Raw genomic sequence first — 22,693 nt, forward strand, 5'->3', positions numbered from 1 at the left:
CTTCCATTCTGGCGCCCACAATCGACCATGCTCCGGTACTGCACAGGATGCAACTGCAGCGGGGTCACCAGAAGAGGTCATATGACACACGGGCAACCGATCTTCCCGCCCTGGCCCCTGGAGACGAAGTCCGCATCCATCTACCAGAAGGTGGCTGGTCAGCACCTGCCGAAGTTCTCCGACGCGTGGCTCCCCGCTCGTTCCTGGTTCGCATACCTGATGGATACGTTCGTAGGCGCAATCGCCGGGCTCTTCGGCTGCTTCCACGCTCGCTACGAGACCTTACACCGACACCGTGCCCTCCTGTTGTTCCTGATTTCGACTTCGTGGAGCTGCCTGCTACCATGCCCCTTCCGCCTTCGCCCGTGACCAGGCCCATTCCTCAGCCGGTGGTTCCAGACCTACCCTTGAGGTGGTCAACCCGAATTCGTCGCCCACCTACTAGACTGGACTTATGAGACTGTTTATACATTGAACTCATACAACCACTTTGTTAATATGTTTATGGTCTTATTGTTAAGGAATTTGTTTTATCGTTCAACATTTCCCCATTCTTTGTTTATGGTACAACCTCGTTGTTATGTCACACCCGACATCGCCCCTTGTATATAGTTAAGCCCCATGTACATGCTGTAAATATCGCACACACACACATTTAGCTACACTCAGTACACATCTCTATTTATAAACACGTAGGCACATAATCCTGTAAAAAAAGGGGGGGGATGTCATGATATTCAGGTGAACATCACAGCACATACATACACACATAATGATGGACAGATCAACGGACCAATCAACACACAAAACATGACAGCCAATCACGGACAAGACCATACACAGTACAAAGCAGGGAACACGACACTTCCTGGGCACTCGAGCAGGAGAGGGCTCAGGGCACAGACCTCATTGCCAGCCACTCAGAGGTTCACCATGTGCTGAATACCAGAGTTTAATATGTTAATAGTTCATTGAAATAAAACTGCGTTGTACCAATCGCAACCGTGTTGGTTCGTCTGTGTATCAGAGTACCCAACACTTCAAGCATCTTTTTCATTGACTATTTTATCTTCTGGTTTCTTGTGCTTCTCTATTAGTATGACCATTTCAGCAATCTTGTTCTGGCACGTAATCAAAGATTCTTTCTTGGTCTGAATTGCTGATTCTGAGTCAATTTCAAAGTTTTCAACCTCTTCAGTTAATTTCTCATTGCCAAGCTTCCCTTCTTCAAGTTCTTATTCTCCCGATTCAATTCTTCACTGGACTGGTTCTTATTTTCTAGTTGCTTTTTCATGGATGGTAGCCCAGTGGTTAGCACTGCTGCTTCACAGCGCCAGGGACCCCAGTTTGATTCCAGGCTTGGGTCACTGTCTGTGTGGAGTCTGCACGTTCTCCCCTTCTCTGCGTGGGTTTCCTCGGAGTGCTTTGGTTTCCTCCCACAAATCCTGAAAGATGTGCTTGTTAGGTGAAGTTGGACATTCTGAATTCTTCCTCAAACAGGCACCGCAGTGTGGCAACTGGGGGCTTTTCACAGTAACTTCATTGCAGTGTTAATGTAAGCCTACTTGTAACACTAATAAAGATTATTAAATTCGCCTTAACTTGGATTTTGTAAATTTTTGTATCTTTTTTTCCCCAAGTTTGTTGTCCGTCATTTCATCTTGTTGTTTTAATGTCTTCTCTAGAGCTTTAATTCTTTTTTGCTGATTCTTTTTTATTTTCAATAATTCCTGGTTACTTGTGAAATCTTTAATTTCTGTGTTTCCTCTGAGGAAACTCCCATCATATTCTTACTGGACATATATACATTTCACAAATGGAACCTTCATTTGTACTTGTCTTAACTTCAGCCAAACCCTTTGGCTTCACTGTTGGTCAGGTGTGTCTCCGATGAAGTGTTTTGTTTCCATTCTGCAATTCTCTCATTGACCTTCTTATGGGATCTTTCGATGCCCTTCTTTTGGGGCCTTTCATTGTCCATTTTCTGGGGTCTTCTGCCTGCTTTTTGGGGGGCTTCTATTGTCTCCTCTTTGAGATCATTTTGAGAGTTACCCTCTTTCTAGGGTCTGGCTTTTGCCCTCTTTTTGTGGTCTTCTATTGCCTCCCATCAGAGGTCTTCTTTTGCACCCTTTTTAAGATCTTCAAGTGCTTCCTTTCTGAGATCTTACGTTGCCTCTTCCGTAAGGTGTTCCCTTGCCTCTTCCGTGAGGTCTTCCCTTGCCTCTTCCGTGAGGTCTTCCCTTGCCCCTTCCGTGAGGTCTTTGTTGCTTATGGACGTTTTTTGAGAGTTGCCCTCTATCTGGATCTTCTCCAAGTTTCCTATCCATAGCCGTTTGTTCCTTCATGTTGTTGCCGCTTTAAGTGCATGCCATTTTAAACACATTCCCTCTCCAAGAGCATTGCCTTGTAAGACTGTGTAGCAATCCACACAGGCTGTAGTTGTCCGATACAGTTAGGCTTCCCTTTGCAGATGTATTTTGCAACAATTGTATCAATGCAGGTATAGTGTTTTGTGTTGTTTCTTTTTTTTCCTCTTAAAGCTGCAGCACTGCTTTCCAGTGGACAACCATATTTTATTTATCTTTTCAACTATTTTTTTTTTAAACTGCAGCAATTCTTTGCCTTTTATCCAAATTCCTTATTTTTAAATTTGAAGCCATCGTTCTTCTCGTTGCCAGCTCTGCATGGCCATGTTCTCTTGTTTTTTCTACTCTCTACGTTTCTTTTTTAAACTTTAGACTCTGCCGTCTAATTTTACATTCTTGTTTTTCTATGCCTTTAATGCGCCAAGCATCTTGCAACTGTCCATATTTTTAATTCTACATTACTCAGGGTCTGGCAATATCCCGAATAGACCTATTTGCTCAAAGAGAGGCATGCTGGTGAGTATTTTTTACGCAGACTTCGATTGGGGGCTGGTTTAGCACAGTGGGCTAAACAGCTGGCTTGTAATGCAGAACAAGGCAACAACGCGGGTTCAATTCCCGTACCGGCCTCCCTGAACTGGCGCGGAATGTGGCAACTGGGGGCTTTTCACACTAATTTCATTGAAGCCTACTTGTGACAATAAGCGACTATCATTATTATTAAAACAGGACACTCACAGATGTCGGGCCAGAGACAGTATCATGACAATTTTATCTGCGTTGCCAAATGCACTTTCACAAACTTAATTTGTGAATACAAAAAAAAATTATTAATAAGAAAACAGCAGCTTTATGGTTGCACATAGCTCCTTGCATGTCTCCTGCTTAACAGGACTCCACTCCCTGGGGCGATTACCCTCTCTGCCCTTTAAGGGCGACACAGCAATCACCATAAAACACGACAGGGTGAAATTTTCCCAAAATTTGTCAAGCAAGAAATACATTGAGAAACAATGTCTCAATTTCAAAAAGTGCCAGGACTAACTCCAGTAATAAGTCTCTACACACTTGCAGAATCTGACTGCAATGATGTTCAGTTTCCCAAAAGAGCAAACTTAAGGCAAGCTGAAAATATTCAAACAATTTGGTCTTCTTTACAAGCAAGATGCACCCTGAGAAATTTCAATGTTAAATTAAGTAAAGGGAACCAAGACAGTGTTTGGACTTTATTTGGTTTAGTTACTTCAATTTATATTTGAATCATCAACCCAGGTATTCGGACATTAATGGAAGTAACAAATGTCAGCTCAGTTCTGGTATATGAGGTCGAATTTGATAAAATTATGGTACACTGGTCATCACAACCTCCTGCCCCAGATGTTTCTTTCTTATAAAAAATTATTTGTGAAATGAGGCTGTGATAGTCTCACCCCAATACTGTGACACAGGATTGACAGACATTGGGCTTGGTATTAGAGGGAAACATGAAGGGAGTGTGAGAAGAACCCAATAAGGCTGGGAATCCAATGCTCATACCAGATTTAATGATATTATCTCATTATAATCCTTTTCCCTCCATGTCCCCATTTGATCAGCCCAACCGATAGGCTAGGTAGGCACTTGCTGAGTGGGACAATCAGCTACAACAGACCATTGCCAGAGGTGCCTGAGGATGGTAATGGCGATTGGGCTTAATGAGGGAAGGGATGAGAAGGGGGGGGGGGGAACGGCTTCCTTGAGATACTGGCTGAAACATGCCTGGCTGACGAGGAGTTCTGTAAAAAGCTCATTTGTTTGAGCTGGCAGCTCCTGCCTCCCCGAGAGGTTCCACAGGGTTGGATGGTGTAAGAGACTTTTGCATGGAAGGTTGGACTTGAGGTTTGAGCTAGGCCATGTTGCTGAGCGAATATACGAGATTCCATTGCACCTATCCACAATATCCTCCAGTTCCCTGTATCTGCGATATCCACCAGTTCCCCCGTCTGCGATATCCTCCAGTTCCCCGGTCTGCAATATCCTCCAGTTCCCCGGTCTGCAATATCCTCCAGTTCCCCGGTCTGCAATATCCTCCAGTTCCCCCGTCTGCAATATCCTCCAGGTCCCCCCCGTCTGCAATATCCTCCAGGTCCCCCCCGTCTGCAATATCCTCCAGTTCCCCCCGTCTGCAATATCCTCCAGTTCCCCCCGTCTGCAATATCCTCCAGTTCCCCCCGTCTGCAATATCCTCCAGTTCCCCCCGTCTGCAATATCCTCCAGTTCCCCCCGTCTGCAATATCCTCCAGTTCCCCCCGTCTGCAATATCCTCCAGTTCCCCCCGTCTGCAATATCCTCCAGTTCCCCCCGTCTGCAATATCCTCCAGTTCCCCCCGTCTGCAATATCCTCCAGTTCCCCCCGTCTGCAATATCCTCCAGTTCCCCCCGTCTGCAATATCCTCCAGTTCCCCCCGTCTGCAATATCCTCCAGTTCCCCCCGTCTGCAATATCCTCCAGTTCCCCCCGTCTGCAATATTCTCCAGTTCCCGCCGTCTGCAATATCCTCCAGTTCCCCCCCGTCTGCAATATCCTCCAGTTCCCCCCGTCTGCAATATCCTCCAGTTCCCCCCAGTCTGCAATATCCTCCAGTTCCCCCCGTCTGCAATATCCTCCAGTTCCCCCCGTCTGCAATATCCTCCAGTTCTCCCTGTCTACAACATACTCCAGTTCTCCCTGTCTACAACATACTCCAGATCCCTGTGTACAATGTGGCCAATGACCTGAAAAGCTAGGTCAGATACAGAATTGGACAATCAAAATTAAACAGCTGCCAGGCCTGATGGGAATTCGGACAGGCCAAATAAACACAAACACTGGTCAGAAGTGAACAAGGGCAAATCTGGATTGTCCTGGAAGCTGGGACTAAAGGTGCTCGATCTTGACCAAATAAGGACATTATTTTGTGTACTGGCCAGATTCACAGGCACCTTCGTCCCAATATCAACCAGACCTGTTATGGAAGTGGTTATGTTTGTTCCGTGTACCTGAGGATGGACCCCTAGGGAGCTCCTGGCATCTTCCATGTATGGAATTGCAATCCCATTGGGTGACGCTACACCCCCCTCCTGTAACCTCTTTGGGTGGAAGCCAGAGAACTCTCCAGAGGGCGCAAGAGAGGAAAGGGAGGGGGTATAAGAATCGACTCCTAGAAACCACCCCGAGCGAAGACTCCACCCCAGCAAAGAATCGACCATCAAGCGAAGAGGGCGAGCGACATTAACCTTCACGAAGACCCGGAGTTCAAAGGCAAGATCATTGGAATCAGCAGAGCTCAGGGAAGAGTTGTACCTGGCGGAACAGCCTGGCCAAGCTCAACTGCACAGGTAGTACCAAAGTCTCAGATAGATAGTACAGTATTGCTACATTTTGATCACAGATTAAGAGTTGTTTCTGTTCATAGACGTTGGATAATAAAATTCAGCAATAAAATCGGGTTGAACCACGAATCCACTCTTGTCCTTTGTTCATCTCATGAAAAAGGGCACCAGGTTAAACAAGTTTTAGTATAAACTGGTCAAAGTGTCTAACGTTTCAGACAATCTACAATATACTCCAGATCCTAACGAAGGATGAAAGAATTCCTTTCCTAAAAAAGAAAATTCCTTCCTACAGTGAACATTTAACAGCTATTTCAAACATTCAAGTAAATGCCGGCAAAGAAAACAGCTGAGGCGCACATCCTTTTTTTTTTGCAGTCAGTTAAATCTTGCAACCATCCATGCTTAACTCATACATTAAGCTGACTGAAAATATTGAATGGAGTTACAGAACCTCACACAAAACTGTAGAACACCTCATCAAGGTTAAAACAGATGTTTGGAAATAAAACTGATCGCAGTGATGCTCACTTTCCCTGTTGCAAACAAATGGCATCCTTTCAAGCTGTCAAAGACTGTAGGTACCAGCTCCGGCTGACCTGGCAAGTGGGATTGAGCTAATGACTGTTTCACCTTCTTAACTTCCACCAGACAGAGGGTTCGTTCCTCTCCTGTCAAACAGACAAATGAAATTAGCTGCTAGAATATGTAGCTCGTATACAGCAGGGACAATGAGAGACTTTACAAATACAATATATAAAAGTCTGGCAAATAAAATTGAAAACATCATGAAGGACAAAACCTATTCAGTACAACTGGTTTTAGTCATTTGGCACAAGCTAATTTCTGAAGTTATTCTCCGAGCTGTTTTAATCCTGGTTAACATATTGAAACAAATCCACAATAACCTGCAATCATGATGAGTCGGTCAAGCTCCTTTAGGATGTGAAGCTGAAACACTGACCCCATACCAGGGATGTGAACCAGGGAGTTCTTCACAACATTTAACGAATATAGACCTTCCTCTGTCCCAACCAGCACAATCTGTAGATACAGAAAATCATGTCCCTGAGAGAAAGACATTGTAAATATATTCTCCAATACCTTACTGTAATTAGGTACCAATTATAATTAAACACTTGACAAGAACGTATCCCAAACTTAATCTGCTTCCTTCCACCTGCATTGAAAAATTATATGTATAGTCATAACCAACAGATGAACAATACCGGGTGGCGCGGTAGAACAGTGGCTAGCACTGTTGCTTCATAGCGCTAGGGTCCCAGGTTCGATTCCCGGCTGGGTCATTGTCTGTGTGGAGTCTGCATGTTCTCCGTGTCTGCGTGGGTTTCCTCCGGGTGCTCCGGTTTCCTCCCACAAGTCCCGAAAGACGTGCTGTTAGGTAATTTGGACTTCAGTTCTCTGTCAGTGTACCCGAACAGGCGGCGGAATGTGGCGATTAGCGGCTTTAGGCACAGGTTTAATGTCCGTTGGGCAAAGTTTAGAGAAAATGTGTGAGGCAGGTTTTTTTACACAGAGGGTGGTGAGTGCCTGGAATGCATTGCCAGGGGAGATTGTGGAAGCAGATACATTAACGGTGTTCAAAAGGCATCTTGACAAATACATAGATAGAATGAGTATAGAGGGATACTGTACAAGGATGTGCTGAGGGTTTGGCCAAGGGTGGTATCATGACCGGTACAGGCTTGGAGGGCTGGTTCGTTATTCTTTAGTTGGATCACATCTAGAATACTGTGAACAGTTTTGGTCACCTTATCTAAGGAAAGATATAGTGACATTGGAGGCATTGAAGGTTGAAGATGGGGATGGAGGGCTATTTTTTTCTAAGGAGAGGTTGAGTAGGTTGGGCCTGTACTCATTGAAATTTAGAAGTATGAGAAATAAAAAAGAAAATGCTGGAAAATCTCAGCAGGTCTGGCAGCATCTGTCGGGAGAGAAAAGAGCTAAAGTTTCGAGTCCAATGACTCTTTGTCAAAGCCTCTCATTAGAAGAATGAGAGATGATCTTATTGAATAGGATTCTCAAAGGGCTTGGCAGGGTCGATGCTGAGAGGCTGTTTCCCTTGTGGGAGAGTCGAGGACCGGAGGGCATAATCCTCCGGGGCTGGTGTCCAGTGCATAATCCTCCAGGGCTAAATCTCTGGCTTTGAAAGCAGACCAAGGCAGGCCAGCAGCAGGGTTCAATTCCCGTACCAGCCTCCCCGAACAGGCGCCGGAATGTGGCGACTAGGGGCTTTTCACAGTAACTTCATTTGAAGCCTACTTGTGACAATAAGAGATTTTCATTTCATCTCAGAGTAAGGAGTAAGGGGTCGCCCATTTAAGACAGAGATGAGGAAGAACTTCTTCTGAGGATTGTCAATCTTTGGAATTCTTTACTGCAGAGAGCTGTAGGGGCTGGGTCGTTAAGTATGTTCAAGGCGACTTCCGGGTGCGGCGATGACTAGCTCAGTCGCACGTTTCGGCACCTCCCGTTTCAATGGGCTTTTGGGCTCTTATCGGGAGCCCCAACGGAAATTTTCAAAGGCTAAACCCAGTGTGAGGCGACATAGGAAGGAGTCCCCCCGGGTGTGGATGAAAAGAAGTGATAGTAGTGGCCAGATTGTGGAGGATCCTCTGGAGCAGTGGCAGAGAAGGGAAGGGAGAAGCAAGATGGCGGCTGAGGGAGCCCAGTTGGTATGGGGCCTGGAACAGCAGGAGTTCCTCCGGCGATGTGTGGAGGAGCTCAAGAAGGAGGTGCTGGCTCCGGTGCTGCAGGCGATTGAGGGGCTGAAGGAGACGCAAAAGACCCAAGAGATGGAGTTCCGTGGAGTGAAGGCAAAGGCTGCCGAAAATGAGGACGAGATACAGGGCTTGGTGGTGAAGACGGAGACGCACGAGGCGCTACACAAGAGGTGTATGGAGAGATTGGAAGCCCTGGAAAATAGCTTGAGGAGGAAGAACTTAAGGATTTTGGGTCTTCCAGAAGGGGCAGAGGGAGCGGACGTTGGGGCGTATGTGAGCGTGATGCTCCATACCTTAATGGGAGCTGAGGCCCCGACGGGCCCCCTGGAAGTGGAGGGAGCGTACCGGGTCCTCGTGAGAAGACCAAAGGCAGGGGAAACACCGCGAGCATTAGTGGTGAGATTCCACCGCTACAAGGACAGGGAGATGGTCCTGAGATAGGCTAAGACGACACGGAGCAGCAGATGGGAGAACACGGTGATCCGCGTCTACCAAAATTGGAGTGCGGAGGTGGCGAGAAGGAGGGCGAGTGTCAATCGGGCCAAGGCGGTGCTCCACAGGAAGAAAGCGAAATTCGGAATGTTGCAGCCGGCAAGACTGTGGGTTACACACCAGGGCAAACACCACTACTTTGAGACGGCAGAGGAGGCGTGGACATTCATTCAAGAGGAGAAGTTGGACTAGATTTGGGAAAGGATGTTTGGAATGAAGTAGAGAGGTGGTGGCAAGAAATTGTAAATCAGGTGGGGGAAAAAAATTTCCCCTCGAAGGAGGGGGACACGAAGAAATGTGGGCGCCGGTGGGGAAGGGGATGGGGAAGGAGAGAGGGAGTTGCGCCATTAGGGGCGGGGCCGAGAGGGAAGCGCGGGCTTTGTTCCCGCGATATGGAAATTGTGGCAGGAAAAGGGGGCGTAGGAACGAGGGGGCCCCACACGCAGGGAGGCTAAGGATAAACGGGGGAAGCCGAGGTCAGCCAGAGTTTGCTGACTCCGGGAAGCAATATGGGGGGTGCGATCAAGCTAGAGCGGGATCTAGCGGGGGGGGGGTTTAAACTGGGTTGCTGCTGCTAAGGGGAAGGGGGAGCTGTTACGGGATGGGATGGTCGGGACGGGAGGGTGCTGTCTGGGGGACAAGCGGTTGCGTGGGAACCGGGTGAGGAGCTGGTTTAAAAAAGGGGATGGCTAGTCGACGAGGGGGGGGGTAAAGAGCCCCCCCAACCCGGTTGATCACGTGGAACGTGAGAGGGTTGAACGGGCCGATTAAGAGGGCAAGGGTATTTGCGCACCTAAAGAAGCTAAAGGCAGACGTGGTTATGCTTCAGGAGACGCACCTGAAACTGGCGGATCAGGTCAGATTAAGAAAAGGATGGGTGGGACAGGTATTCCACTCGGGCTTGGATGCGAAAAATAGAGGGGTGGCAATACTGGTGGGGAAACGGGTATCGTTTGAGGCGAAGACCATAGTGGCGGACAGTGGGGGTAGGTACGTGATGGTGAGTGGCAGATTGCAAGGTGAAGCGGTGGTGCTGGTGAACGTATATGCCCCGAACTGGGATGATGCGAACTTTATGAAGCGTATGTTGGGGCGCTTCCCGGACCTGGAGATGGGAAAGTTGGTAATGGGGGGGGGACTTCAACACGGTGCTGGACCGGTCCAGATCTAGGACCGGGAGGAGGCCGGCAGCGGCCAAGGTGCTTAAGGGCTTTATGGAGCAGATGGGAGGGGTGGATGCCTGGAGATTTACTAGACCGAGGAGTAAAGAGTTTTCCTTCTTCTCCCACGTCCATAGAGTGTACTCCCGGATAGATTTCTTTGTCCTGGGAAGGGCGCTGATCCCGAAGGTGGCAGGAGCGGAGTACTCGGCTATAGCCATTTCAGATCATGCCCCACATTGGGTAGATCTGGAACTAGGTGAGGAAAAGGAGCAACGCCCACTTTGGAGATTGGACATGGGACTGTTGGCGGACGAGGGGGTATGTGGAAGGGTGAGGGGATGTATTGAAAGATACCGAGAGGTCAATGATGACGGAGAGGTCCAGGTGGGAGTAGTCTGGGAGGCGCTGAAGGCGGTGGTGAGAGGGGAGCTGATTTCCATAAGGGCCCATAAGGGGAAACAAGAGGGTAAAGAAAGGGAGAGACTGATTGGGGAGATTCTGAGGGTGGATAGGCAATTTGCGGAGGTTTTGGACGAAGGGCTACACAGGGAAAGACGGAGACTACACATGGACTTTGACTTGTTGACCACGGGTAAGGCGGAGACGCAGTGGAGGAAGGTACAGGGAGTACAGTATGAATACGGAGAGAAGGCGAGCCGACTGCTGGCCCAACAACTTAGGCAGAGGGGGGCGGCGAGAGAGATCGGAGGAGTTAGAGACGAGGAGGGAAGGATGGAACAGAGAGCGGAGAGGGTGAACGGGGTATTTAAGGTATTCTACGAAAGGCTGTATAAGGCCCAACCCCCGGAAGGGAAAGAGGGAATGATGCATTTCCTAGACCAGTTGGAGTTCCCGAAGGTTGAGGAGCAGGAGAGGACAGGACTGGGAGCGCAGATTGAGGTAGAGGAGGTGGTAAAAGGAATCGGGAACATGCAGGCAGGGAAGGCCCCGGGACCAGATGGGTTCCCGGTGGAATTCTATAGGAAATATGTGGACCTGCTGGCCCCACTCCTGACGAGAACCTTCAATGAGGCTAAGGAAACGGGGACACTACCCCCGACTATGTCGGAGGCGACGATATCGCTGATCCTGAAAAGAGACAAAGACCCGCTGCAGTGCGGGTCATACAGGCCCATCTCCCTCCTGAACGTAGATGCCAAGTTATTGGCCAAAGTGATGACGACAAGGATAGAGGACTGTGTCCCTGGGGTGGTGCATGGTGACCAAACAGGATTTGTTAAAGGGAGGCAATTGAATACCAATATACGGAGGTTGTTGGGGGTGATGATGATGCCCCCACCGGAGGGGGAGGCGGAGATAGTGGTGGCTATGGATGCAGAGAAGGCATTTGATAGAGTGGAGTGGGACTACTTGTGGGAGGTACTGAAGAGATTTGGATTTGGAGAGGGGTTCATTAGATGGGTTCGGCTCCTACACGGGGCCCCGGTGGCAAGTGTGATTACGAACAGGCAAAGATCCGACTACATCCGACTATATAGGGGCACAAGGCAGGGGTGCCCCCTGTCCCCGTTACTGTTTGCGTTGGCAATTGAGCAATTGGCCATAGCGCTGAGGGGCTCTAGGAAGTGGAGAGGGGTACTTAGAGGAGGAGAAGAACATCGGGTGTCATTATACGCGGATGATCTGCTGTTATATGTCGCGGATCCAGTGGAAGGGATGCCTGAGATAATGCAGACACTCAGGGAGTTTGGAGAGTTTTCGGGATACAAACTGAATATGGGGAAGAGTGAACTGTTTGTGATGCACCCCGGGGAACAGGGCAGGGGAATAGACGAGCTGCCGCTGAGGAGGGTAACAAGAGATTTCCGGTATTTAGGGATCCAGGTGGCCAGGGACTGGGGAACCTTGCATAAGCTTAACTTGACACGACTGGTAGTGCAGATGGAGGAGGACTTTAAGAGGTGGGATATGGTGCCTCTGTCATTGGCGGGCAGGGTGCAGGCGGTTAAAATGGTGGTCCTCCCGAGGTTTCTTTTTGTGTTTCAGTGCCTCCCCATACTGATTACAAAGACCTTTTTTAAGAAGGTGGACAGGAGCATCATGAGCTTTGTGTGGGCCGGAAAGACCCCAAGGGTAAAGAGGGGGTTCCTGCAGCGCAGTAGAGATAGAGGGGGATTGGCACTGCCGAGTCTGAGTGATTATTATTGGGCCGCTAACGTGTCTATGATATGTAAGTGGATGAGGGAAGGAGAGGCGTGGAAAAGGCTTGAGATGGCGTCCTGTAGGGAAACTAGCTTAAAAGCACTGGCAACGGCGCCGCTGCCGCTCTCCCCGAAAAGGTACACCACAAACCCAGTGGTGGTGGCGACTCTGAAGATTTGGGGGCAGTGGAGACGACATAGGGGAGCGACGGGGGCCTCAGTGTGGTCCCCGATAAGGAACAACCACAGGTTCGTCCCGGGAAGGATAGACGGGGGATTTCAATCTTGGCAGCGAGCAGGAATTACGCAACTGAAGGACTTGTTCTTGGACGGGACGTTCGCGAGTCTGGGAGCACTGACAGAAAAATACGGGTTGCCACCTGGGAATGCCTTCCGATATATGCAAGTGAGGGCATTTGCGAGGCAACAGGTGAGGGAATTTCCGCAGCTCCCGGCGCAAGGGATCCAGGACAGAGTGATTTCAGGGGCATGGGTGGGTGATGGTAAGGTGTCCGATATATACAGGGAAATGAGAGACGAGGGAGAGACGATGATAGAGGAACTGAAAGGAAAATGGGAGGAGCTGGGGGAAGAGATTGAGGAATGGCTGTGGGCAGATGCCCTAAGTAGGGTAAATTCCTCGTCCTCGTGTGCCAGGCTCAGCCTGATCCAATTCAAGGTACTACACAGGGCGCATATGACGGGAGCAAGATTGAGCAGGTTTTTTGGGGTGGAGGATAGGTGCGGGAGGTGCGCGGGAAGCCCTGCGAACCACACCCACATGTTTTGGTCATGTCCAGTATTGCATGGGTTCTTCTGGGTGGGTGTGGCAAAAGTGATTTCAAAGGTGGTGAGGGTCCGGGTCGAACCAGGCTGGGGGTTGGCTATATTCGAGGTTGCAGATGAGCCGGGAGTGCAGGAGGCGAGAGAGGCCGATGTTTTGGCCTTTGCGTCCCTAGTAGCCCGGTGAAGGATTCTACTTATGTGGAAAGAAGCTAAACCCCCGGCGTGGAGGCCTGGATAAACGATATGGCAGGGTTCATAAAATTGGAGCGGATAAAGTATGCATTAAGAGGTTCGGCTCAAGGGTTCACCAGGTGGTGGCAACCGTTCCTCGACTATCTCGCAGAGCGATAAGGGAAAATAGGAAAGACAACAGCAGCAACCCGGGGGGGGGGGGGGGGGGGGGGGGGGTGCATTCGGGTCTTTGGTTTTTTTTTGTGTGTTGTTACATAATTGTTGTTCATATTCATCTTTTCAAAGTTATTATTTCTTTTCGTTTGTTATTTGTGTTGGCACTTGCCGTTAGTTAATATATTATTTTAAAAACGATCAATGTATATATTGTTACAAAGTTGTAAAAATGGAAAATTCTTGGTTGATCGAAAAATTTTAATAAAATATATATTTTTAAAAAGTATGTTCAAGGTTGAGATAGACATATTTTTAATCAGTAAGGGAACCAAAGTTTATGAGGATAAGGTGAGCAAGTGGAGTTGAGGATTATCACATCAGATCAGGCTTGATACATCGAACGGCAGAGCAGACTTGATGGGCCAAATGGCCGACTTCTGCTCCTATGTCTTTTGGTCACCCAAGGCTCCACCCCACTGCTGGCCAAGAATGGAGATGCAGTCAATGCCAGTTGGAAGGAGAACTTCGAAGACCTCCTTAACAGAGATTAGGTCTTCAACTTGAATGTCCCGCAGTATGCTACCCGCTGCCATTTCAGCACAACCTCAAATCTGCACAAGATTGAAAAGGCCATCCAACAGCTAAAGAACAAGAAGGCATCAGGAGCAGATGGAATTCCCGTTGAAGCACTAAAAATGGCGGAGAAGCACTATTGGCATGACTCCATGGCCTCATTTCCCTTATCTGGGAGGAGAACATGCAAGGGGAGGCTACAATCGTGACCAAGTGCAAGAAAGGTGACCAGTCCGACTGCGGTGACTACACAGGAATTACGGTAATCACAAGTCTCCTTAATCAACTTCTCCTTGTGGCTGAAGAGCTCCTCCCCCAGTTTCAATATGGATTCCACTCACTAAGTGGCTCAACGGACATGATCTTCACCGTGCAGCAACTATTAGAGACATGAAGGGAAAAGCACCAACCCTCGTATACATGGCCTTCTTTGACCTCACAACGGCCTTTAACACTGCCAACCACGAGAGATTATGGCATGTTCTCCTCCATTTCAGCTTCCCGTAAAGGTTTATTACCATCGATGACATGCAAGCCGTGATCCTGACTAACAGATCCAGCACCAACCCAATTAACATTTAGACTGCGGTCAACCAAGGCTGTGTCATCGTATCGACACACTTCTTGATCTTCCTTGCTACAATGCACCATCTCACCCACAGCAAGCACGCTGCTGGAGTGGAGCTAAACTACAGAACAAATGGGAATCTGTTCAATCTCCGCTACCTGAAGGCCAAGATCCAAGCCAGCACAGCCTTCGGGTGTGTGAGGAAGAGTGTGTTTGGAGACCAGAGCAGTAATGATACCCACTCTCCAATATGGTTCAGAAACATGGAATATGTACAGTAGGCACCTCAAAAGTGCTTGTAAGATCCTTAGGTCATCCCCAACATCGAAGCACTGACCATGCGCGAACAGCTCCGCTGGATGGGCTACATCTTCCGTACGCCTGACACAAAATTCCAGATACAAGTGTTCTACTTGGGAGCTTCAGCATGGCAAGCAAACCTCAGGAGGGCAGAGAAAATGCTTCAAGGACACCCTCAAAGCTTCCTTGACAAGTGCAACATCCTCACCGACACCTGGGAATCCTTGGCTCAAGGCCATCCTAAGTGAAGGAAAAGCAGCTGGGAAGGAGTTGAACACCTCAAGTTTCATCAGAGCAAGCTGAAGCCAAGCCTGGAGTGTGAAAGCAGCGCCTGGCAACCGGGGCTACCCACCCACCCGCGCCTCCAGCCACTGTCTGCCCCACCTGTGAAACCACCGTCTGCCCCACCTGTGAAACCACCGTCTGCCCCACCTGTGAAACCACCGTCTGCCCCACCTGTGAAACCACCGTCTGCCCCACCTGTGAAACCACCGTCTGCCCCACCTGTGAAACCACCGTCTGCCCCACCTGTGAAACCACCGTCTGCCCCACCTGTGAAACCACCGTCTGCCCCACCTGTGAAACCACCATCTGCCCCACCTGTGAAACCACCGTCTGCCACCTGTGAAACCACCGTCTGCCCCACCTGTGAAACCACCGTCTGCCACCTGTGAAACCACCGTCTGCCCCACCTGTGAAACCACCGTCTGCCACCTGTGAAACCACCGTCTGCCCCACCTGTGAAACCACCGTCTGCCACCTGTGAAACCACCGTCTGCCCCACCTGTGAAACCACCGTCTGCCACCTGTGAAACCACCATCTGCCCCACCTGTGAAACCACCGTCTGCCACCTGTGAAACCACCGTCTGCCCCACCTGTGAAACCACCGTCTGCCACCTGTGAAACCACCGTCTGCCCCACCTGTGAAACCACCGTCTGCTCACCTGTGAAACCACCGTCTGCCCCACCTGTGAAACCACCGTCTGCCCACCTGTGAAACCACCATCTGCCCCACCTGTGAAACCACCGTCTGCCCCACCTGTGAAACCACCATCTGCCCCACCTGTGAAACCACCGTCTGCCCCACCTGTGAAACCACCGTCTGCCACCTGTGAAACCACCGTCTGCCCCACCTGTGAAACCACCATCCTGCTCCACCTGTGAAACCACCGTCTGCCCCACCTGTGACAGAGACTTTGGCTGCGCGTTGGATTCCTCAGTCACCTAAGTACTCATTTTTACTGTGGAAGCGAGTCACCCTTGACTCCGAGGGAGTGCCCAAGAAGAAGAAAAAGTACTTCAAAAGCATTTAATTGTCTGTAGAATTCTGTGGGGGCATCCAGTGGTTGTGAAGAGTGCAATATAACTGCAAGTATTTATTTTTCTTTCATTAAAAGCATGCATAAGGGTTTCTGCAGGAAGTAAGTTGAGATAAGGGCGAAGCTCACCTTGGGTTCAAATATAACAGAAAAGTTGTGAACAGTCAATTTAGCCTCATATAGTTGCCAGGGAGCAGAGTTTATAACTGGCAATGAAGAAAATGGCTTCTTGTCTTCCCAATATTTAGTTGGAGGAACTTTCTGCTTATCTGATACTGGATGTTGAACAAGTAAGCTGACAGTTAGAAACAATGGATGTGGTTCCGGTAGCGGCCATGGAGTGAAAGGTCGCACATTTGACAGCTCCCGCTCTTGGTGGTCTTTTTGTGGATTTTAAGCTGGATTTCCACAGGAAGTTTTCAAAAATAAAGGTGTAAAAGCGAGAAGAGAAAGAGGTGACCCCCTAGTTTGTGGAGCTGCGCCCAGAGAAAAATCGGAGAAGGAGGAATCAAAAGTGGGTTGGAAGCGAGGACCAGAGTTCGAAGGAGGTGATGGCAGGGATGCAGGGTCTGACCTCTCCAGCTCAATGGTCAACAGACCAGTTGGTGAACTTCTTGACTGAGAAGTTCACTCAACATCGCAAGGAGTGTGCGGAGGACCTGGCCCGGGCGGTGGACTCGATTAGGGCGGTGGTCGACCATGTGGAGGAGAGATTGATGACCCAGGGACAGGTGATCCAGAGGCTGGAGGAGCTGGTGGCGGAACAAGAGGAGCAGTCCACCGCAATAGCAGCGGAGATCGGGATGCTACAGGACCAACATAAACGACTGCTGGAGAAAGTGGAGGACCTGGAGAACTGTTCTCGGAGAAAGAATATTTGGATCGTTGGTCTGCCTGAGGGGAAGGAAGGATCGGATGCAGGTGCGTATGTGGGGAGGATGCTGGAGAAGCTGATAGGGGAGGAGGGGAGGGGGCATTCCCCAAGCCGTTGGAGGTGGACCAGGCCCACAGGGTGCTTATGCATAAGCCCCAGGGGTGTGAGCCCTCCCGAGGGCGATGGTGGTACGACTGCATTGGTTCCTAGATAAGGAACGCATCATGAGGTGGGCCAGGCAGACAAAACGCTGCATGTGGGAAGATGCTGAGATCCAGGTGTACCAGGACTTGGGAGCAGAACTCGCAAAGAGGAGGGCGAGTTTTAATAAAGTCAAGGCGGCCCTGTATGAGAAGCAAATAAAGTTTGGACTGCTTTAACCGGCCCGTCTATGGGTGACCTATGAGGGTCGGGAGCTGTACTTTGGCTCGCCGGAGGACATGGCGGACTTTATGAAGTACAATAACCTGGTGGAAAAGCAAGAACCTCGACAGTGGAGAACTGAGTTAGAAGTGATATTTGGCCTTGTAAAAAGCTTAGTTTTTTAACTTTGTAATTTAATTTGCAATGTTCAAAATGTTGTTTTGAGATTTTGAATGTATAACTCCTTGTTCTTTTTTTTCTTGGCTCTGTTTGAAAGTGTTTGACTAGATAAGATTTTGTTAAGGGAGGAGGGGTGGGCCTTTGTGCTTGGACCTTAGGAGGGATTGTTTGTTTGTTTTTTGTGCTTTTTGCCATTGTTTTGGGAGCTTCTACTAAAAGTGGGGGGTGGGAAATCAGCAGGTGGTTGGATGCTGGGTGCCAGAGGCGGGAGCTGTCAGGCTAGCTGGGAGGGCTAGTTCATAGAAGCAAAGTGGGGGGTGAGCTGAAGATTAACCCTGGGGGGGGGGGGGGGGGTAAACTGCTGCTGATGAGGAGGGAACCTTTAGGATGTTGGAAGAGGAGTGGATGATGGTAGCTGCTGGGGGCAGGCCAGGTGAGGTGCGGGGCATGGGCCAGGGACTGGCTGAGGAAAGATCATGGCTGATCGACAGGGGAGGGGGGTAGGGTGCCCCCTGACCAGGCTGGTCACGTGGAATGTTCGTGGACTGAATGGGCCGGTCAAAAGAGCCTGTGTTTTTGCACACTTGAGGCAGCTGAAGGCGGACGTGGCCATGTTGCAAGAGACGCACTTGAAGCTGGGAGACCAAGTTAGACTGAAGAAAGGATGTGTCGGACAAGTGTTTCATTCGGGATTGCACTTTAAAACAAGGGGGGTGGCAATTCTGGTTAATAAACAGATGGCATTCTAGGTGGGAAGGATAGAGGCAGATCCGGGGGAGGGGGGGGGGGTAGGTTTATTATGGTCAGTGGGGAGCTGGAGGGAAAGGGGGGGGGAAGGATCCGTGGAGATTTGGGAGATCAAGGAGCATTCATTCTACTCCCATGTGCTGCACAAGGTGTATTCCAGGATAGACTTTTTTGTACTTGATAAAACGCTGTTAGCACGGGTGGAGGGCTCTGAATACTCAGCAATCGTAGTGTCGGATCACGCCCCACACTGGATAGACCTACTGCTGAGCATAGGAAAGACCCAGCATCCGCAGTGGAGGTTAGATGTAGAGCTGCTAGCGGAGGATGCGATCTGCGAGTGGATGAGGGGGGCCATTCGGGGGTACATAAAGAGCAACGACACGGGTGAGACCGCGGCAGGGGTGGTTTGGGAAGCATTGAAGGCGGTTATCAGAGGGGAATTTATTTTGATTCGGGCCCACAGGGAGAAGACTGAACGGGCGGAGTTGGACAGGCTGGTAGGTGAAATCTTGCAGGTGGACAGTGTTGTCTTATGCTTCTTCGTGTAGCATAAGCTGCTTCCTTGACATATGCCTTGAAAAAAAGGAGGTCCAGATCTTGTAATGAGTTTAATATGTTTATTGAACTATTAACAGAGTTCTTAAATGAGTTCGACTCTCCTGCTAATCTAACTGTAGTAACTCAGTCTAACTAAACCAGTCTGCTCTAAGCCACGTGCTGGGTGTGATGCTTCTGATCAACCCTGATGTACTCTCTAGTTGTGGGTCTGTGGAAAGAGAAAGAACATGTGTGCCCTGTCCTTTTATATGGGTTGTGTAATGCCCCCTTGTGGTAATGTCACCTCTGGGTGTCCTGATTAGCCATTGGTTGTGTCCTGTTGTAATGACCCATTCGCTGTATGTGTGTGTGTCATGACATCTCTGGTGCTCCCTCTAGTGGTTACTTAATTGTAGTGTATTTATATTAACCCCATGTGTATATACAGTGATGCATATCACCACAGGCAGGAGATATGCAAAGTCTCCAGATGAGGAGTTCCTGAAGAAGCGTCAGAGACTTCAAATGGAATTTGGGCTCCTTTCCACAGGCAAGGCAGAGGGGCAGCTGAGGAGGGTAAAAGGGGCGATATACGAATATGGGGAGAAAGCTAGAAGGATGTTAGCACATCAGCTGAGGAAGCAGGAGGCGGCGAGATAAATTGGGAAAGTAAAGGATATTAGGGGGAAGGTGGTGGTGGACCCGGGGCGAAAAACAATGTGTTTCGTAAATTCTATAGTCGACTTTATAAATCGGAACCCCCCAGCCAGGGAGGAGGGTTTGAAGCAATTTTTGGGGCGGGGTTAGAGTTCCCGAAGGTAGATGAGGAGCTGGTGGAAGGCCTGGGGGACCCAATTACACTACACGTGTAGTGTCTCCCACCCGCCCTCCTCCTCTAACCTAATAATAAAACCCATTGGTGTGAGGTAAGTACCATATTTTATTAGTATTATTATTTTTTTATAAAAAGATTAATTTAGTTGTTCGCCAGATCTTGGTAGAAAGTTAGAGGGATGGCAGGGAAGGGAGTGCAATGTTCCTCCTGCAGGATGTTTGAGGTGAGGGATGCCGTTAGTGTCCCTGCTGATTTTACCTGCAGGAAGTGCTGCCATCTCCAGCTCCTCCAAGACCGAGTTAGGGAACTGGAGCCGGAGTTGGAAGAACTTCGGATCATTCGGGAGGCAGAGGGGGTCATAGATAGCAGCTTCAGGGAATTAGTTACACCAAAGATTGGAGATAGATGGGTAACTGTAAGAGGGACTGGGAAAAAGCAGTCAGTACAGGGATCCCCTGTGGTCGTTCCCCTGAGAAACAAGTATACCGCTTTGGATACTTGTGGGGGGGGGGGGACTTACCAGGGGTAAGCCATGGGGTACGGGCCTCTGGCACGGAGTCTGTCCCTGTTGCTCAGAAGGAAAGGGGGGAGAGGAGCAGAGCATTAGTAATTGGGGACTCGATAGTCAGGGGCACAGATAGGAGATTTTGTGGGAGCGTGAGAGACTCACGTTTGGTATGTTGCCTCCCAGGTGCAAGGGTACGTGATGTCTCGGATCGTGTTTTCCGGGTCCTTAAGGGTGAGGGGGAGCAGCCCCAAGTCGTGGTCCACATTGGCACTAACGACATAGGTAGGAAAGGGGACAAGGATGTCAGGCAGGCTTTCAGGGAGCTAGGATGGAAGCTCAGAACGAGAACAAACAGAGTTGTTATCTCTGGGTTGTTGCCCGTGCCACGTGATAGTGAGATGAGGAATAGGGAGAGAGAGCATTTAAACACGTGGCTACAGGGATGGTGCAGGCGGGAGGGATTCAGGTTTCTGGATAACTGGGGCTCTTTCTGGGGAAGGTGGGACCTCTACAGACAGGATGGTCTACATCTGAACCTGAGGGGCACAAATATCCTGGGGGGGAGATTTGTTAGTGCTCTTTGGGGGGGTTTAAACTAATGCAGCAGGGGCATGGGAACCTGGATTGTAGTTTTAGGGTAAGGGAGAATGAGAGTATAGAGGTCAGGAGCACAGATTTGACGTCGCAGGAGGGGGCCAGTGTTCAGGTAGGTGGTTTGAAGTGTGTCTACTTCAATGCCAGGAGTATACGAAATAAGGTAGGGGAACTGGCAGCATGGGTTGGTACCTGGGACTTCGATGTTGTGGCCATTTCGGAGACATGGATAGAGCAGGGACAGGAATGGATGTTGCAGGTTCCGGGGTTTAGGTGTTTTAGTAAGCTCAGAGAAGGAGGCAAAAGAGGGGGAGGTGTGGCGCTGCTAGTCAAGAGCAGTATTACGGTGGCGGAGAGGATGCTAGATGGGGACTCATCTTCCGAGGTAGTATGGGCTGAGGTTAGAAACAGGAAAGGAGAGGTCACCCTGTTGGGAGTCTTCTATAGGCCTCCAAATAGTTCTAGGGATGTAGAGGAAAGGATGGCGAGGATGATCCTGGATAAGAGCGAAAGTAACAGGGTAGTTATTATGGGAGACTTTAACTTTCCAAATATTGACTGGAAAAGATATAGTTCGAGTACAATAGATGGGTCGTTTTTTGTACAGTGTGTGCAGGAGGGTTTCCTGACACAATATGTTGACAGGCCAACAAGAGGCGAGGCCACGTTGGATTTGGTTTTGGGTAATGAACCAGGCCAGGTGTTGGATTTGGAGGTAGGAGAGCACTTTGGGGACAGTGACCACAATTCGGTGACGTTTACGTTAATGATGGAAAGGGATAAGTATACACCGCAGGGCAAGAGTTATAGCTGGCGGAAGGGCAATTATGATGCCATTAGACGTGACTTGGGGGGGATAAGGTGGAGAAGTAGGCTGCAAGTGTTGGGCACACTGGATAAGTGGAGCTTGTTCAAGGATCAGCTGCTGCGTGTTCTTGATAAGTATGTACCGGTCAGGCAGGGAGGAAGGCGTCGAGCGAGGGAACCGTGGTTTACCAAGGAAGTGGAATCTCTTGTTAAGAGGAAGAAGGAGGCCAATGTGAAGATGAGGTGTGAAGTTTCAGTTGGGGCGATGGATAGTTACAAGGTAGCGAGGAAGGATCTAAAGAGAGAGCTAAGACGAGCAAGGAGGGGACATGAGAAGTATTTGGCAGGAAGGATCAAGGAAAACCCAAAAGCTTTCTATAGGTATGTCAGGAATAAGCGAATGACTAGGGAAAGAGTAGGACCAGTCAAGGACAGGGATGGGAAGTTGTGTGTGGAGTCTGAAGTGATAGGCGAGATACTAAATGAATATTTTTCGTCAGTATTCACTCAGGAAAAAGATAATGTTGTGGAGGAGAATGCTGAGCCCCAGGCTAATAGAATAGATGGCATTGAGGTACGTAGGGAAGAGGTGTTGGCAATTCTGGACAGGCTGAAAATAGATAAGTCCCCGGGACCTGATGGGATTTATCCTAGGATTCTCTGGGAGGCCAGGGAAGAGATTGCTGGACCTTTGGCTTTGATTTTTATGTCATCATTGGCTACAGGAATAGTGCCAGAGGACTGGAGGATAACAAATGTGGTCCCTTTGTTCAAAAAGGGGAGCAGAGACAACCCCGGAAACTATAGACCGGTGAGCCTCACGTCTGTAGTGGGTAAAGTCTTGGAGGGGATTATAAGAGACAAGATTTATAATCATCTAGATAGGAATAATATGATCAGGGATAGTCAGCATGGCTTTGTGAAGGGTAGGTCATGCCTCACAAACCTTATCGAGTTCTTTGAGAAGGTGACTGAACAGGTAAACGAGGGTAGAGCAGTTGACGTGGTGTATATGGATTTCAGCAAAGCGTTTGATAAGGTTCCCCACGGTAGGCTATTGCAGAAAATACGGA

The 22,693-nt window shown here is 49.3% G+C and overlaps 1 protein-coding gene across 6 annotated transcripts in view; it reads right to left on the bottom strand.

Annotated features, from left to right (window-relative positions):
• LOC140409371 (citron Rho-interacting kinase-like) overlaps positions 1 to 22,693 on the bottom strand; it is a 334,921-nt gene that overhangs the window by 40,256 nt on the left and 271,972 nt on the right. For all 6 annotated transcript variants that reach the window (XM_072497833.1, XM_072497819.1, XM_072497829.1 and 3 more), the window contains 2 exons: positions 6,625 to 6,760; positions 6,248 to 6,387 (listed from right to left, as the gene is read on the bottom strand). In XM_072497833.1, coding sequence (XP_072353934.1) covers positions 6,248 to 6,387; positions 6,625 to 6,760 — 276 coding nt within the window. The remainder of the gene's footprint in view (positions 1 to 6,247; positions 6,388 to 6,624; positions 6,761 to 22,693) is intronic.

The sequence above is a fragment of the Scyliorhinus torazame genome, chromosome 1 (genome assembly GCF_047496885.1).
Source record: "Scyliorhinus torazame isolate Kashiwa2021f chromosome 1, sScyTor2.1, whole genome shotgun sequence".
NCBI classification, from domain to species: Eukaryota; Metazoa; Chordata; class Chondrichthyes; order Carcharhiniformes; family Scyliorhinidae; genus Scyliorhinus; species Scyliorhinus torazame.